We start from the raw sequence: 15,171 nt of genomic DNA, 5'->3' as shown, positions 1-15,171 counted from the left end.
CGGCCGCGATATGGCGGAGAGGGGACGACCGCGGCCGCAGCTATGCGCATCCGCCGACCGCTTCCGGTTGCGGGAATTTAAACAAGAATCGGGGCTTAGAATCCATCCCCCCCCCTCCTCTCTCACCAAGGAACGTCGAAACGCCCTTTTCCCCTTAACGGCCACCGTCGTCCTTTTAATTTGTCACGCTGTTAAGAGTTAATTTCAGTTTCGGTCCCGGCAACGGAGTGGACGAGATTGAAATTGCTAATTTCTACGCCGCGCTGGCTTCGCCCTTCGTATCGAGCGACGTGTTTATTCGATCCTTTTTTTCTTACTTTTATTCCTCTTTTCTTATTTTCTTTTTTTTAATTCGTATGGAAAAATGAAAAAGAGAGAGGAGGGGCATCGAGCCGGATTGCCACGAAGATTGTTTTTTTTTTTTTTTTTTTTTTTTTTTTTAAGAGAGAAGAATTAATTATTCTTAAAGGTGGAAGGGGGGGAGGAGAGGGGAAAGTTTCAACGGTATCCGACCGTTGGAAATTAGCTGCGAGAATTAACACCGAAACGTTCCCTTGGTGGGTGAAATTTTTTTTTTTTGAGGAAGGGCGTTCTGAGAATTAGCTGAGACGAGAAGGGAGGAGAGGAGGCTCGTAGAAAGTAACGATCGGCCGAAATTAACCTTAAAACCGGCGTTATGCCCTCCATTTTTCGCGAGGAAAATCACTCAGAATTTTTAATATCCGTCCCTTAACGCGCCCCGACGACGCTTTTCGAACGCTTCTCGAACGCTGAAAAAATTCCTCTTTCCTATTTCTCCCCTTTCAAAAATTGCCCACACTTGCTCGTGTGCCCGTCCAATTCCTCGTGCTTCCAACCGCGATTAAAACCATCGTCTTTTCCCCTGGGGGGGGAGGGGGGATTCCATCCCAATTCGCCAACATCGACGAAGACCTAATCGACCTCACTCTGGATCCTCCATCCTCTCTGGGACACGTTTTGAAGCCAGAAAATCCGAAAGCCGCGATTGCCCGGTCAGACTTGGTAAGGGGAGAGAGGAGGGGGGGTTACTGGCGTTTATCCAACCGGTGGCCACATTTCGTAGTGATCGGTCGCTATAATAAATGGAAACTGCGGAATCGGCCTGGCGCGTGGCGGCGATTGCTTCCAATCGAGTGGCTAATCATCGGAAACCAATGTAGAGAGACGACTTTGTACGGTGTACAACACGTGTATACGAAGTGTACAGGGGGACAGAGGCGAGGGAAAAAAAAGGATGAATTTTTCGTCGCTCAAGTTCCAGCAATCTCTCCTCTCTCTCTCTCTCTCTCTCTCATCTCTATCTATCTCTATCTCTCTGTCTATCTATCTCTATTCCAAGAGACGATATAAGCCTCGAAGTCGGTCGAAACGCTTGAAACGCAATTACCGCGAGAGTTCGTCGGGCGTTCCACTTTCGATCGACGTAAAAAACGAATCGTCGATCACGATAGACAGGCCCCTGGAACGGTTTGGAAAAAAAAAAAAAAAAGGAAAAAAAAAAAAAAACACGAGGGACAAAGAGCGTGGAGACGCAACGCTCGACGTCGGCGTGCAATTAATGTAACGCGAAATTGAATTTTCGCAGGGGTGGAAAATGAAGCGGCGCTCGAAAGGGGGATGGAACGCGTACGCGGAAGAATATTTGGTGTTTATGGGTTCGAATATAAAATTAACGATAGCCACAGATTGGAAATTTATCTTCTTCGCTCGTATTTAAATTAATAACAAGATCGCAAGAGGAGGGTACGGTGAATGAACCAGTTGATCGCGGGTCAATTGCTATTAATAGAAACTTGGTATCTAATCTAACGATTGCAGTTTTTCTCGTGAAAATTCGCTGCTGGAGAATTTGAGTCATTTTTAGTAGTAGAAGGAATAATGCATTCACTGTATATCTGAGATTTCTATTTTGAGATTCAAAATGTTTAGTTTTGGAATCTGTACTGCACGCTCCTATGATTCGAATTCGAAAGAGTGTTAAGAGGCGCGAAAAATAAGTTTAAATAGACGAAAAATTCCTCTTCTTCGCTCGTGATTAAATTCGCTAAGAAATCATTTTTAGTAGTGCATTCACTGTTGAGATTCAAAATGTATAATTTTGAAATCTGTACCGCTATGATTCGAATTCGAAAGAGTTAAAAGATACGAAAATTAAGTTTAAATAGACGAAAAATTCCTCTTCTTCGCTCATGATTAAATTAATAATGATTGTAAGAGGAGAGCATTGTGAATGACCAGGTGTCAGACGACCTACAGCCACTGCTAGAAACTGCTTGATGACACATCTCTTTTCTTCAATCTAACAATTGCAATGGCGTATTCTCCTCTCGTATAAAAATTCGCTGCAAAGGAACTCATTTTTTTACTAACAAAGATATTATATCTGTTGAGATTCAAAATTTATTTAACTCACGATAGCTATGGAATCTGCACTGCACGCTTCTACGATTCGAATTCAAAAGAGTGTTAAAAAAAGAGTTGCTGTCGAGGCGCAAAGTAAGTAAGTCTAAATAGACGAAAAATAAAGAAGAGGAAAACATATTCGACGAAATTCCTCCGCTCGCGAAAAACTAAGCGCTAAGTTTTTAAATATACCGTGAACCACGTTGCCAACCAAGTTTGTTTAGGTGGCTTTGGTATGCCTGGGTCTCAAGTATGCGCGCGCGATATGTTCGGCTCATAACGCATTCCTCGGTTCGTCACACGATAGCGTTCCCCTTCTTTTAAGCGGAGCACCAGCTCGATACCATAGTGTAACAGCCACCGTCGAAATAAAATTCTGCCCGCGCCACTGTTCCGATATTATGCGGGAAATATTTCAAACGAACCCCCCGCGATCACAATGGCAAAGGGAGGAGGGGGAGGGATTTGTGGCGCGTAGGAGCGGGGCCCCCGTGGCTCATCACAGCATTTATTATTCAACCGTCTGAAACGGCAATAATGTCGGTCGGTGGTATTTAATTTTCGTGCTGTTGAATCATGGCGCGGAAGTATATCAAAATATATCTCTTATTCATTCGTTCGTGGGATAAAAATGTTGGGAAAATAAAAATAAGGAATGGGGGAGAGAGAGAAAAAAGGGAGAGAGAGAGAGAGAGAGAGAGAGAGAGGAAAGGAAACGGAAGCGCAGTTAAAATCGGCGAGGCGAACGAATTTTAACGCGGGGGAGGCCTACGGCCTCCTCTCCTTATTCCTTCGACGATCTATCCCGACCCAGAAAGGGAGAGCCGACGCAGAGAGGCTCGTTTATTTCCTGACAGTCATTTCCTCTCCTTTCAGGAGGGAATCGGCTCCCTGAAGGTGGTGCCCGGAGGGATCGAGCTCAGAGGTCAGGCCGCCGTCCTGGATGCCCTGGTGGCCTCCAGCCTCAGATCCAGACGGGGAAAGAATCTGGTTCTCGAGTCGTGGAACAACTTCACGGCGTCGGCCAGGTCGCACGATGGCCGATTGCTCGCCCGATTCACAGTTGGTAAGAGTGTATAACATATCCATTTTCCAATGTCCAATGTTTTTTTCCCCCCAATGTTCGTGGATCGATTCGGTTCTTTTTTTTTTTTTTTTTTTTTTTTTTTTTTTTGCGGTTAAAAAATAATGAACGGACGATAATATCAGAATTGGAAACGAATTCTCGATATAACGATATCCGATTTTCGAGATCGTTCTTTCGTTGTGTTTTGTGCGATCGCCAATTGTTAGAGCTCTCCGATCGAATCTAGGGGAGGGGGGAGGGAGGGGACGAGTTTAAAATTGTGGTCGAAGTTAATTCGAATCGCGAAATGTTTGTAATTCACGGTTGGTATTTAATCGAAATGTAGAAAAGTTGGGTGGGTGAAATTGTAGGTTTTTCGAGGCTTGAAATCCTCGAGGAAAAAGGAAAAAAAGAAAGAAAAAAAAGCCAAAAAGCATCAGTAGCTCTGTGGAGAGATGAAAAAAATCCTATGAAAAAAACGGAATTTACACGGGTTTGCGAAAGACTTTACAGGATCGCGAAGTAATTCTCTTCGAAATCCCGTTCCCTTTCAAGATGGACGAATATTTCTTTTTATTTCTCTTTTTTTTCCGCCAATTTTTTTCTTTTCCTTTTTCCTTTTAATGTCACCGATTATTTTCCTCGTGGAAAACAAAAGGATCGGATATCGATGGCATACAACATAGGGGTGAGATACACGCGTCGTTAATGGAGATGAACGTTTCAGTCACGTTTGTAACTTTGAAGTTAAATCGTCGAAAGTTCCGGCGTATTAACGTCGACGGCGATTAAAATTTCGAAAAAAAAATCTCGAACAAAAGTCGTTCAATTTCTCCCCCCGGAAGGAAACAACATCTTCGACTATCTAAAAGTGTCTAAAAAGAAAAAAAAAATTCTTACACATTTACGTATATATTCCCCCATCCCCAAACACAAATATTCAAATAAATGCTACACTTATACACTATATATATATACACGTGCAACGACACGAAACGATTCGAATTAATTGCTCGTTCTTCGGGGCGATTTAAAGCACGTCGATTCGAAGCACGTACAATAAATAAGTAAACGAAAGATTCGTTCCGTGTCACGAATAACACGACGAAACTTAAACTCTCCATTACATTCCGTTGTAGAGATACGAAAAAACGTGATTTCCAATTCCACGAGATTTAACGAACTTGGAACGTTCTCCACGAACGAAGATATTTTTCTTCTTTTTTTTTTTTTTTTTTCTTTTCTTTTTCTTCTCGCCCGCCCGTTTACTCATTCAATCCTCGGCTCGAGACGGAAAATGGCAGACGGAGTGTCTTTTGTCCACTTTACAGGCGAGGATCGTGTGGACTGCGTGTCGAGAGGCTTCCGGATAACCGACCCTCAAGGAGGAATTCTCTTCTCGGTGGACAGGGAGCAGGTGGTGGTCGGGGCGGAGATGTTGAAGGTGACCGGCGACGGGGGTGCCGTTTTCCAGGGCAGCGTTCAAACGCCTCTGGTCAGAGGGGAATCTGGCCGTGGCCTCAGGTAATCGCGAGAAGAAAGAAAGAAAGAAAGAAAGGAAGAAAGAAAAAAACCAGATATATCTCGCTACGAATATAATAAGAGCAGATTTCCTCGAATCTGAAGGGGGCATAAAAATAGTGAAGAAAACGTGGAAGATTCCTCTTCGAGAGCTTTCCAATCCCATCAATTCCTTCGTGAATGTTTGAAAGTAAATAATTCCTTATAAAACGATTCTTGGTAATGTCGAAGATTAACAATTATTACAAAGTGTCATAGAAAAAAAGAATCAACTTGAAGGAAGATAGAAAGGTCGTATGAAAATATAAACAATTTTCTTAAATGTCATATCATCATCGAAGATAATATACTTAAATGATAGAACAAGTTAACGTACACAATAGAGATTTTGTTCGAACTAGTCACTTTTCTGCGCCCCACATTTATTTCAGAAGTTTCTAAAAGTGACTTCGACCCAGTTCCGACCATCCGAGCGCTGAATTTTCCATCAGCTTTCTCCATCCATCCCCGATAATCATCCCCGATATACGTAGGGCGTCGATATAAATAGCGTTTCGATATTCCAATCAACTTTCCTTGTAGCCCCGTGCCCGGTTATAAATAATCGAGTCGGATACCGACTGCGACCGACACTCGCGTGGGATTAAACTTCGCGGTAACACGGTTAAATATATAGCGGCGGGCGGGTTCGGTGTGAAATCGTGTAATCGATGGGAATGCTGGTTGACAAAAGGCTCGTAAACCGTTCTTATTCACCGTCGTTTTACGCGCGACGCGATTAAACTTGTTGCTATCCAATAAGAACTAAATTCGTGCGCGTGGAGTAGGCGCAAAAACTCGCCCCACAAACGTGTCGTCCCTCGAAACAAACGATCCTCATCGTGCAATTTGCATTCTTAATTTGCAAAAATTTAATCTCCTTGCGTATGCAGAATCTCCTTCTGCATCGATTTAACAACGGAAAAGAACGAGTAGTTTGCCCACGAATCTTCGAGGATTCTTCCAATACCAAATTTTTATATTGCCAATCACGAGCGCTCCTTAAGCCCGTATTGTCATATTCGAGTGATTTCGAAACATCGATTCCTTCGATTTATCGCGAGGGAAACCAGCCAGTTCGTTGCGTTATATTAGTAAGAATATGGCGTATTACAGGTACGGAAGTTTAGGGATGGATCGAAGCGGATATGGAAGCGCGGTTATTGATAGTGTCGGCCAATTTACAGACGGATTTACGATTACAATAAAACTTTGCTCGCGCGGAAAATTATATTCATAGGATTGGATTTATGCCAGATATGAAATACCGGAGGAGGATCCGAAACGGGTTTGGAGGCTGCGAGCAATGGGTCGACGACGATGACGGGTGGTGGGGGGGTTGAATGGAGGACGGAGGGGGGAGGGGTATTGGAGAGGACGATCGAGAAAGGTGCTCTACCACTTTCTTAGAAAAGAAGGATCGATTATTGCAAACCTGACGTTGCAAGTCGGCTAGTTGCCGTATCATTTCGTCGCGCGATATTGCGAATTTTCGATCCCTATTTATCCCTTGCAACTGCATCTTCGACGAGCTCGAGATTTTGTCCGTTTCTTCGTATTATTATTATTAATAACTTGTCTCTTTCTTTGCGTTTCCTGGGTAGTTGAAAATGAATGAAATTCGAGAGGGAATATTTTTTTTTTTTTTTTTTGTTTAGGAAATTGGTTAACTGGGAGTGGATTGCATTTTTCATCGTTTTTCTTTTTTTCTTTTTTTTTTCCCCCAAATACTCAAAGAGATCAATATCGATGAGATACAGTCGGTCGCAAAAGTATTTATTTATTTCCCTCTTTTAGAAAAGGAAGCTTATTTTGAAAAATGTGATTTTGATGAAATTTCGCGTGTACGTAGAGCGTGTAATGGGTTATGCATATATAGAGCAATTTATTTTTTCGATGAGAAAATTACTTTGTGCGCGTGAAATCAATTTCCAAAATTTCATCATCATTTTTTTTTTTTTTTCTTTCATATTTTGCGCACAACTTCGCGATGGAAATATTTTTCACACACGGGATGGATTAATTGAAACTTAATTATTTCATAGTTGATTAAAATTTCGTTCTATCTCGAACGGAAATTTGTATTTTAAAAAACAAAAATACTTTAAGGCTCGTGATTTCATCCTCTCGAAATTATATATTCTAATAAAAAAAATATATATATAATGATTCATAGAAATGATCATTAACTCTAACTGATCGAACTTTCGATAGAAGCGTCGCTATATGATAAACGTTAAAAAACTTTCGATAAAAATTGCATCTTACGCGCGTGATATATAATTGTTTCCACAGATTGGAATCAGCGACCAGATCCCTGAAGATCAGCGCCCCCCAACAAGTGGCAATCGAGTCGTGGGCGAACGAGATCTCGGCTTCCTGTCTAACGGATCTGAAACTCGAGAGCGTGCACGGAGCGATCAAGCTGGAGGCGAAGACTCTGTTCATGAAAGGGTTGAAGACGGCCAGCCCGAGCCAAGGCCACTCGTCCAGGGAGCAACAGCAACAGCAGCAGCAACAGCATTCACCGAGGACAGGGTCCTCCCCTCACCAGAGCCAAAGAGACACGACCATCTATCAGTTGTGTGCCTGTGCTAACGGGAAACTGTTCCTCGCCAGATCCGAGGGGACGTGCCAAGCGGACAAATCGATTTGCTAATACCTAGGACCACGATCTAGAAATCTACTGCCATCACCACCACTATTACCACTATTACCACCACCACTACTACTACTATTATTACTACCACCACTACGCCTCGAAAAATGGACGATAGAGGACGGGATCCACTTGGAAATCGGCCGCTCGTGACGCGGTGAATTGCGGTGGATTTGGTCGAAAACGGTGGCGGTGATCGAAATTTGCCGAGAATTTGCGGAAAATCGACGGCAGATGGCGATGTCCAGTCCGAGCCTCGAGATCGGCCTTCCCGCTTTCTCGCGCCCTGTGTCTCGAAATTTTAGAAATTTGGCGCGTGGACGCTTGCACTCGTCGCCAGCGTTGTTCCGCTGTTTTTTTTTATCCCGCTGATGGATCCCGTGGATGGACGAGGCGTCTCGGCGCCTCGCGAGGAGACAAGATTGTATGGCAAACGGGGAAAAAAGGAAGAAAAAGAAAAGAGGAGCCGATTCGATTCAATTCGATATCCCGATTGAACCGATCGAGCGAATGTATATCTTGTATATTAAAATACGCGAAATACTGATTATCAGATAGAGTGAGCGGCTGGTAATCGAATCTCGTCATCTCGTTCCTGTCTCTGCCCCCTGTTAGATCGAGCCCCCTTGCTCCCACGGCCAAGTCTCTCCTGCTGGTTTCTTTGCGCAAACGTCGCGTGGCCAGTCGATAGGCAACGATTTGCAGTTCCTTTTTTCAGCCCGATCGGACGATGGATGAGAAAAATATGGAGTGAGTGAATGAGAGAGAGAGAGAGAAAGAGAGATGTATGGAAAAAGGATGTATCTTGCTGCGATTAAGATTATATAATAGTTCATAGCGCGCGCGCGCGCGTGTGTGTGTGTTTTTCGCCCGATTCTGGATACGATTTAGAGAGAGAGAGAGAGACACGTCGCGATTAGAGGAACGTTTTTATTTTGGAGCGCGTTTTCGCGATAAAAATGGGATGCGCAAGTGTAGTTCACTGTAAAAGGATCCGGTTGCGTGATCCAGCTTGCACACGCTGTACATCGGCCATGTCCATCTATTTATGTATGTGGCAATAAAGTCGTTATTGTTACTATTATTATTAAACGTGGTATAAAAATCATTCCTCCTCGTGGTCACACTTTTCAGAGAAGAGGAGATCCTTTATTGCGCGAGAGGCGGCACAGGTACGTAGAATCTCTCTTTCTCTTTCCCTTTCTCTCTCTCTTCCATATAGCGTCGCTGTTTAAACCAAATGTGCCGGCAAACGTCTCGAAGTCGAAACGTTTATTAAACGGTATAAAAACTATTCCTCCTATTAAGAAATATTATCCAATCCTGTGGATTGGATCCACTTTCGAAGTTCCATCCCTGTGAAACTTGAAGCAAGAAGCTGTCCAACAGAGGAGAGGAGACTTTGATATTTTATAATATCGACGAGAGGAGGAAGAGGCCAGTAGATTCCGTTATATGGATTTCCATTGCGCAGCACGATAAAACGATAACGGGGAACGAAATTAGGGGAAACGAAAATAGTTTTCAAGAAAAGCCGATCTCGCTACATAATATAGTATATGTCAAGCCGGCTGACAGGTAGCAAGGGCAATCTCACCTTAGTAGCCCCTTAAACGGCTCTGACGGCAAGGTAATTTTCTCGGAATTCGAGATTAAAATTGCATCCAGCCTGGAAGGGAACAAAGTACGCCCTCCCCCTCCCGACCACTCTTGCTCAGGCTTCAGGGAGGGGGAGGTAACGATGGCGAGGAGGATGGAGAGAATCTGACAAGGGAAGGAGAGATAGATAGAGATAGAGATAGAGAGAGAGAGAGAGAGAGAGGGAGAGGGAAAGTAAGCGGTGTGAATTAGCAGCAGTCGAGTAAAAAAAAATACTGGGCGGATGAAAAATGCCTCTTAGATCCCCTTGTTATTACCCTAAGACGAGCAGGATCTGGGTGAGGGAAAGACCGAGGGGAACGAGGTGAAAATGTTACGGGCCACCGACGGTAAATTTTCTTGGACCTCTCTCGTGGATTTGTATCATTTGTGAAAAATTTAACAAGGATTCGTCCTCAAGTGGAAATATTTTCATTTGATCCCTGGGCAAAATTAATTATTACATTCCATCCCCGTGGAATTTAAATACAATTTGAAAATAATATGAACGTTTCTTAAGCGTAATAATACCCGCGAATCTGAACACTCGTTAAGCATAACTTTACAAATCAAACTCAAACTCTATCCTGAGACTGAAAGGTTAGACATATATACGTGCAAGTATGGAAGCTAGATATGAATCATTATGTCCGATATATAGTGTAGTATTTTTGCACAATTCATCGTGGATCCAAAAAAGATAAATCAAAAAAAAAAAAGAAAAAAATGTATCTATAAACCGATAACGATAATATGATCGTATAAATGGGATAATCGAGAAATTATTCGAAATTTTACCATTCAGATATGACGGATACCTCATGCCCTTTCCGAACAGAATTCCGATGCGTAACGCGAGCATTGTAGCCAGCTTCATTAGAGATCTAATGAAGCATCGACACAGTAGTCGATGTAGTTGGTCATCGATAAACAGATGATAATGACCTTACGCGGATGATAATCGCAACGGCCCGTCATTAATCTCGATATCATCTCGATATATATATATACGTATACAATATATACAAAAGGCAAACGTGAAAATCAAATTTAAAAATTCGGGACGAATTTGTAGAATTCGTGGGAAAATTTTCCCAAAATCCTTTCCCAATATCCCTTTTTTTCCCCCGTTGCACACGCTTCTGACGATCGAAGAGAAAGTTTCACCCCCAAGGCGAAAGGGTGAGAGGCTCAAAGAAACGGCAAGATAATTAATCTGGAATCTATTCAACAGCCATTACCTCGCTCCTAGACTGATTAATTAACCAGCAGCTTTGTTTATACAGTCCCTCGACTATTACCGACTACTTCGCCAGTTAAATTACTTGCACGGCGACGTGAGACGCGCTCGCACTTTTCTGTCCCTCCTAAGACCCTCTACCCGTCCCTCTACCCTCCCAATCCTCCTCCTCCTCCTCCTCCTCCTCCTCCCCCCTTCCCATCCCTCGCATTTGGGGTGGGGAAGTGAATCTCGTCGCGGTCCGCAACCGAGAAACCCGGGGAAGGGGTTCCATCCTGTCAGATGGATTCTGCGAACCGTGAAATTGTCGCGCGACCGATAAACCTTTAAATACGAATTAGCGGCACTCGTGCCACGCGAAACCTGGCGTTTCCACGCACCACGTGCCATCCACCCTGCTCTGCTCCCCGCTATAATTAGTATCCGGTTCCCGCGGCCAAGCGCGGGATGACACCGCCATATTCAAAAAGATAGGGGGGGGGGTTTGCAGAGAAGAGTGGGGGGAGGACACTCGTTCGATTAGCGGCCGATAGCCGTACGCGTAATTAGTTTTAGCACGCGCGACCCCCCGCCCCGAAAACTCGCATCGTTCCGGACGCCCCGTTTGGCGCCGTGCCACGCTTTCGGATTTGCTTTGCGGGATTCAAGGGACAATCGTACGTGAATGTAACCCCATCGTGGCACGGAACAATCCGTATGGGAGAAATTTCAACGTGTGGATATTTTTTTTTTTTTTTTTTTTCGAAAGAATAAAGGTGAAAGGATGTAGAACGAGAGAGAGATGTGGAGAGGGAGATGAAGGAAAAAGTGAGTTAATTTTTGCAGGCTACTATGTTTTTGTTTCTTTTTTTTTTTACGATGATGCGGAGTGAAAGGGAATATCGAGTGTAGGATCGTTGATATCGAGAGGAAGTTGATCGATGGCATGGTTGGATACAGAGTCGAAGTTTCGAAGAGTGAAATGATCATTTTTTGGAGGTTATGTTTTCGTTTCTTTTTTTTTAACTCGTTGGATTCTTTTCATAGGATCTATCGAGATTCTCAAGGAAGAGAGAATTGAAATTTTAACGTGGAGTCTTTATTTTTTTCAAAAGGATGCGGAGTGAGAGGGAATATCGAATATAGAACGTTGATATCGAGAGGAAGTTAATCGATGGCATGGTTCTACAGAGTTGAAGTTTCGAAGAGTGGGATGATCATTTTTTAGAAGCTATGTTTTCGTTTCTTTTTTTTCTTGTTGGATTCTTTTAATAGAATTTATCGAGATTCGAAAGAGTAATTCATCGTGATACGCGAAAGACACGCACGAGAAAGAAATTTCAAAGTGGAATCTCTATCTTTTTTTTTTTTTTTTTGTGAGATGGATAGCTCGAATATTGAATATCGAATATAGGATAATGATATCGAGACGAAGGACCAGAGGGTGGATATCTATATTTTTTTTCCTTTTTCCTAGATGATACTTTGTTGGATTCTTTTACGCGTTTGATAGGGTAACAAGAGATCTCTAGAAGGGATGACATCGACGAGAATGATTTCTAATGAAACAAAAGTGGAGAAAAAAATTGTCCAACGTAAAAATCGATACTGAGATACAGATTTATGACCAAAACAAAAAAAAAAAAAAAGTTATTTAAACTACAGGTTGAACAGTAATAAATATCGTAAAATCCTAATAAATAAATGGTAGAAAAATCCTTGCTACAAAAGAATCTAAATCTAGCTGGTATTTACCTTGGAAAATTAATCGGTTTACATAAATTCCATCGAGCGCATACCAAATAAAATCGATAGCTCGCCAACAACAAACGACACATTCACCTATCCTTGAACCGCTTAAGAATTCGGGACAAAGGGAGCGTGGAGAGAACTTGATGCATTAGGTAACCCGATGGTGGTTACCCGGAAACCGCAGTAACGTCGTCATTGGCTGGCGTGTTTGTTTAAAGTGTAAATGCAAATTAGGGAGCCGCTATAACAGGTTGTTGCTCCGCGAGCCGCCTCAAGGATAGAGGGAGGAGGAGGATCGAGCAAACGTTTGCGAGGTAAGGAGATTGTGCAGAAGGGGCGTTCAAGCCTCCTTCTCCACGAGGGAGGGAGAGAAGGGAGATCGCGTCTGAGATCGGAGGTTGAAACACTCTACCGCCCACGGCGGGCTTGGATGGCTCTCTCTCTCTCTCTCTCTCTCTTTCTCTTTCTCTCTGTTTCGCTCTCGCTCTCGCTCTCGGCTCCGATCAGAGCCGGCAAATGGATAAATTACTCCGGCTCGGTTGGTGACATCGTCGGGAAGCGTGTCAACCCTTCGAGCTGCCTCTGTCACACCCGTTCGAATTCGATTTCGAAGGCAGGTGTACTCGGGCAAAAATAATATTAACCGAGCGAAAGGAGAGAAAGGAGAGAAGAGACCAAAGTCGATGTTCCACGGAGCAATTTGTCTTTGACGCGATTCTTTTTTTTCGACTCGTCGGAAAACGGATTTCGATTTCTGTCTCTCTCTTTCCTACGATTCTTCTCTTATTTTTCTTCTCTTTCCATTTTTTTCGAAATTCGGGGCTTCGAAAAGTTGTTTCTTTTTTTTTTTTTTTTTCCGCATCTGTTATAATATTCTATCGGTTTAGATGAGAAATTTGGGAAAAATCGAAACGAGGAATCGTTCGCGTCGTTGTTAAGCGGCGAATGAAAAATTTGTTGTCCCTATTGAAATCGAATGAACGTTCGCAAGCAACCCGTCAAAGTTTCTATCCCTCCCCTCCCTCCCGTTATAAAATATTAACGAACGTTCCGTTCCGGATTGGATCGAACCATCAACAGCACGGAGCAGCACGGAATCTGTTTACCGTATCCAAACATCTATCCCGCTTGAAAAATTCATTTTTGAGTCTGATGAATCGATCAAAGATTCATCGAATCTCGCGACACTTTTTTGAAAGTGAAACTCCCTTTTGCTGAATTCCCACGGTTGAATGGAAAAAAAAAAAAAAAAGAAAAAAGAAAAACTCTCTGCGCCAATTGTCCTCCTCGAATTCCTTCCGAAAACGACAATTCCTTCGTCACACGTGCAGAATCATCTCGAGATCGGGCCAGGAAGAGGATGGCGGATGGCACGCGCTGAAGGATGGCAAGCTCGAGGAGGGAGAAGACGGAATAACGAAGGATGCTTCGAACTGAGAAAAGGGAGGGAGGAGGCGTCGTAATGGCGGCTAAATTCCTGCAACGACCGGATGCAATTTAATGCCAGTAGTCGTGGCGCTATCATCGCCTCGCTGATGCAATATCTTTCGAGTTTCCGGCGTCTAGTTAGTGCTGGAACGAGCTGTTGATAAATCTCTCCCCCCGCCTATGGCTTCCCACCACCGACTCCTTCCAACTCTGCTCTCCCCCATGTTCAACCCACCCATCGTTGCCACCACCCTCGCGGCTCGGTATGTGCAGGCCATTTCTCCACACCGGAATTACATCCCCCAAATTGTAATTTTGTCGGGCACCACTCTCCGCGTAACACCCGCATTATTTCCCCCACCCACCTACATCATGCTAACAACCCCCTTGACACCCTCCTCCGAACGAGCACCGACGAGCTCGTTCCATCCGTTTGCTCTCTTTCCTTCGTCCCATCTACTTCCCCATTTCGTACGAAACGAACGAAACGAAACGAAACGAAACGAAACGAATCGAAACGGAAGGGAAGGGAACGAACGAATCGAATGATAAAAGGAAGAAAAAGAAGGAAAGGATTGTCTGTAGGCCGCGCGGAACGACGTCGTTCTCCTTGCGTGACACGTGTCTGCGAACGAGCATCGATTTCCGCTTCCCATCGGTTGACCTCTCCTCCTTTGACCGCTGTCTCTGGAACACCGCGTGGAAAAGGGAATTAACCGTTCAGGTCGATACGCACCTGAGAGAGAGAGAAAGAAAAAGAGAAATAGATGGAGAAAGGAGGGATGAAGAGAGGCCGTCGAAGAGGCGGCCGAGAGTAGAAGTGTATCCAGAGAGGAGAGGTGTGTGTGTGTGTGTGTGTCGAGAGATAAATCTATATAAGAGGGAGAAGGTTTAATAGAAATCGCGAAACGGTTCTGCGAGAAATGTGCCCGGGCAAATTTCACTCCCGGCGTTCGCTCTATCATCCATCAGTTACATCCTCTCGGTTGTTTAAGTTAAAGATTAATACAGGAGGGAGGGGGGGCGGTACTAATTCCTCGAAAACGGGTTGAAAACGGGTCAAAATGCGCCCGGGATACACACCTTCTTCCTTCTCTCTCCCCCTTCCTTTACGATCCTCCTATCCGACTTAACTCGGTGGAATTACGAATGGAAAGAACACGTAACACGGTGGTTAAATCACCGTGGCAGTTACATTAGTTCCATTCCAGGGAGTCGAGTCGAGTGGAAGGTTGAAAGATAAATTTATAAGGGAGAAGGAGCTCGAATGAAAGGAACAGAAAGCAGCTCCCCCGAATTTCCCTGGCTAAATTTTCACGAAGTGGAAGTTAATGCTCGAATATTACAACGAATACACGTGGTGTACGAAACATCGTGAATTCGCCAATTCTCCAAAATATATTCGAAACTTCTTCAAATATTCGA

The 15,171-nt window shown here is 43.8% G+C and overlaps 1 protein-coding gene and 1 long non-coding RNA gene across 4 annotated transcripts in view; one reads left to right on the top strand and one right to left on the bottom strand.

The window, feature by feature from the left end:
• The window catches only part of LOC122720456 (zeta-sarcoglycan), a 228,916-nt gene extending 220,206 nt beyond the window's left edge, over positions 1 to 8,710 (top strand). For all 3 annotated transcript variants that reach the window (XM_043947198.1, XM_043947200.1, XM_043947199.1), the window contains 3 exons: positions 3,301 to 3,490; positions 4,822 to 5,014; positions 7,346 to 8,710. In XM_043947198.1, coding sequence (XP_043803133.1) covers positions 3,301 to 3,490; positions 4,822 to 5,014; positions 7,346 to 7,709 — 747 coding nt within the window. In that variant the 3' untranslated portion in view covers positions 7,710 to 8,710. The remainder of the gene's footprint in view (positions 1 to 3,300; positions 3,491 to 4,821; positions 5,015 to 7,345) is intronic.
• Positions 1 to 15,171, bottom strand: part of LOC122720458 — a 107,203-nt gene that overhangs the window by 76,026 nt on the left and 16,006 nt on the right. The gene's annotated exons all lie outside the window — the stretch shown is intronic.

Source organism: Apis laboriosa, unplaced genomic scaffold (assembly GCF_014066325.1).
Source record: "Apis laboriosa isolate Shangri-la unplaced genomic scaffold, ASM1406632v1 scaffold12_cov154, whole genome shotgun sequence".
NCBI classification, from domain to species: domain Eukaryota; kingdom Metazoa; phylum Arthropoda; class Insecta; order Hymenoptera; family Apidae; genus Apis; species Apis laboriosa.
This window is presented reverse-complemented; position numbering and strand designations above follow the sequence as displayed.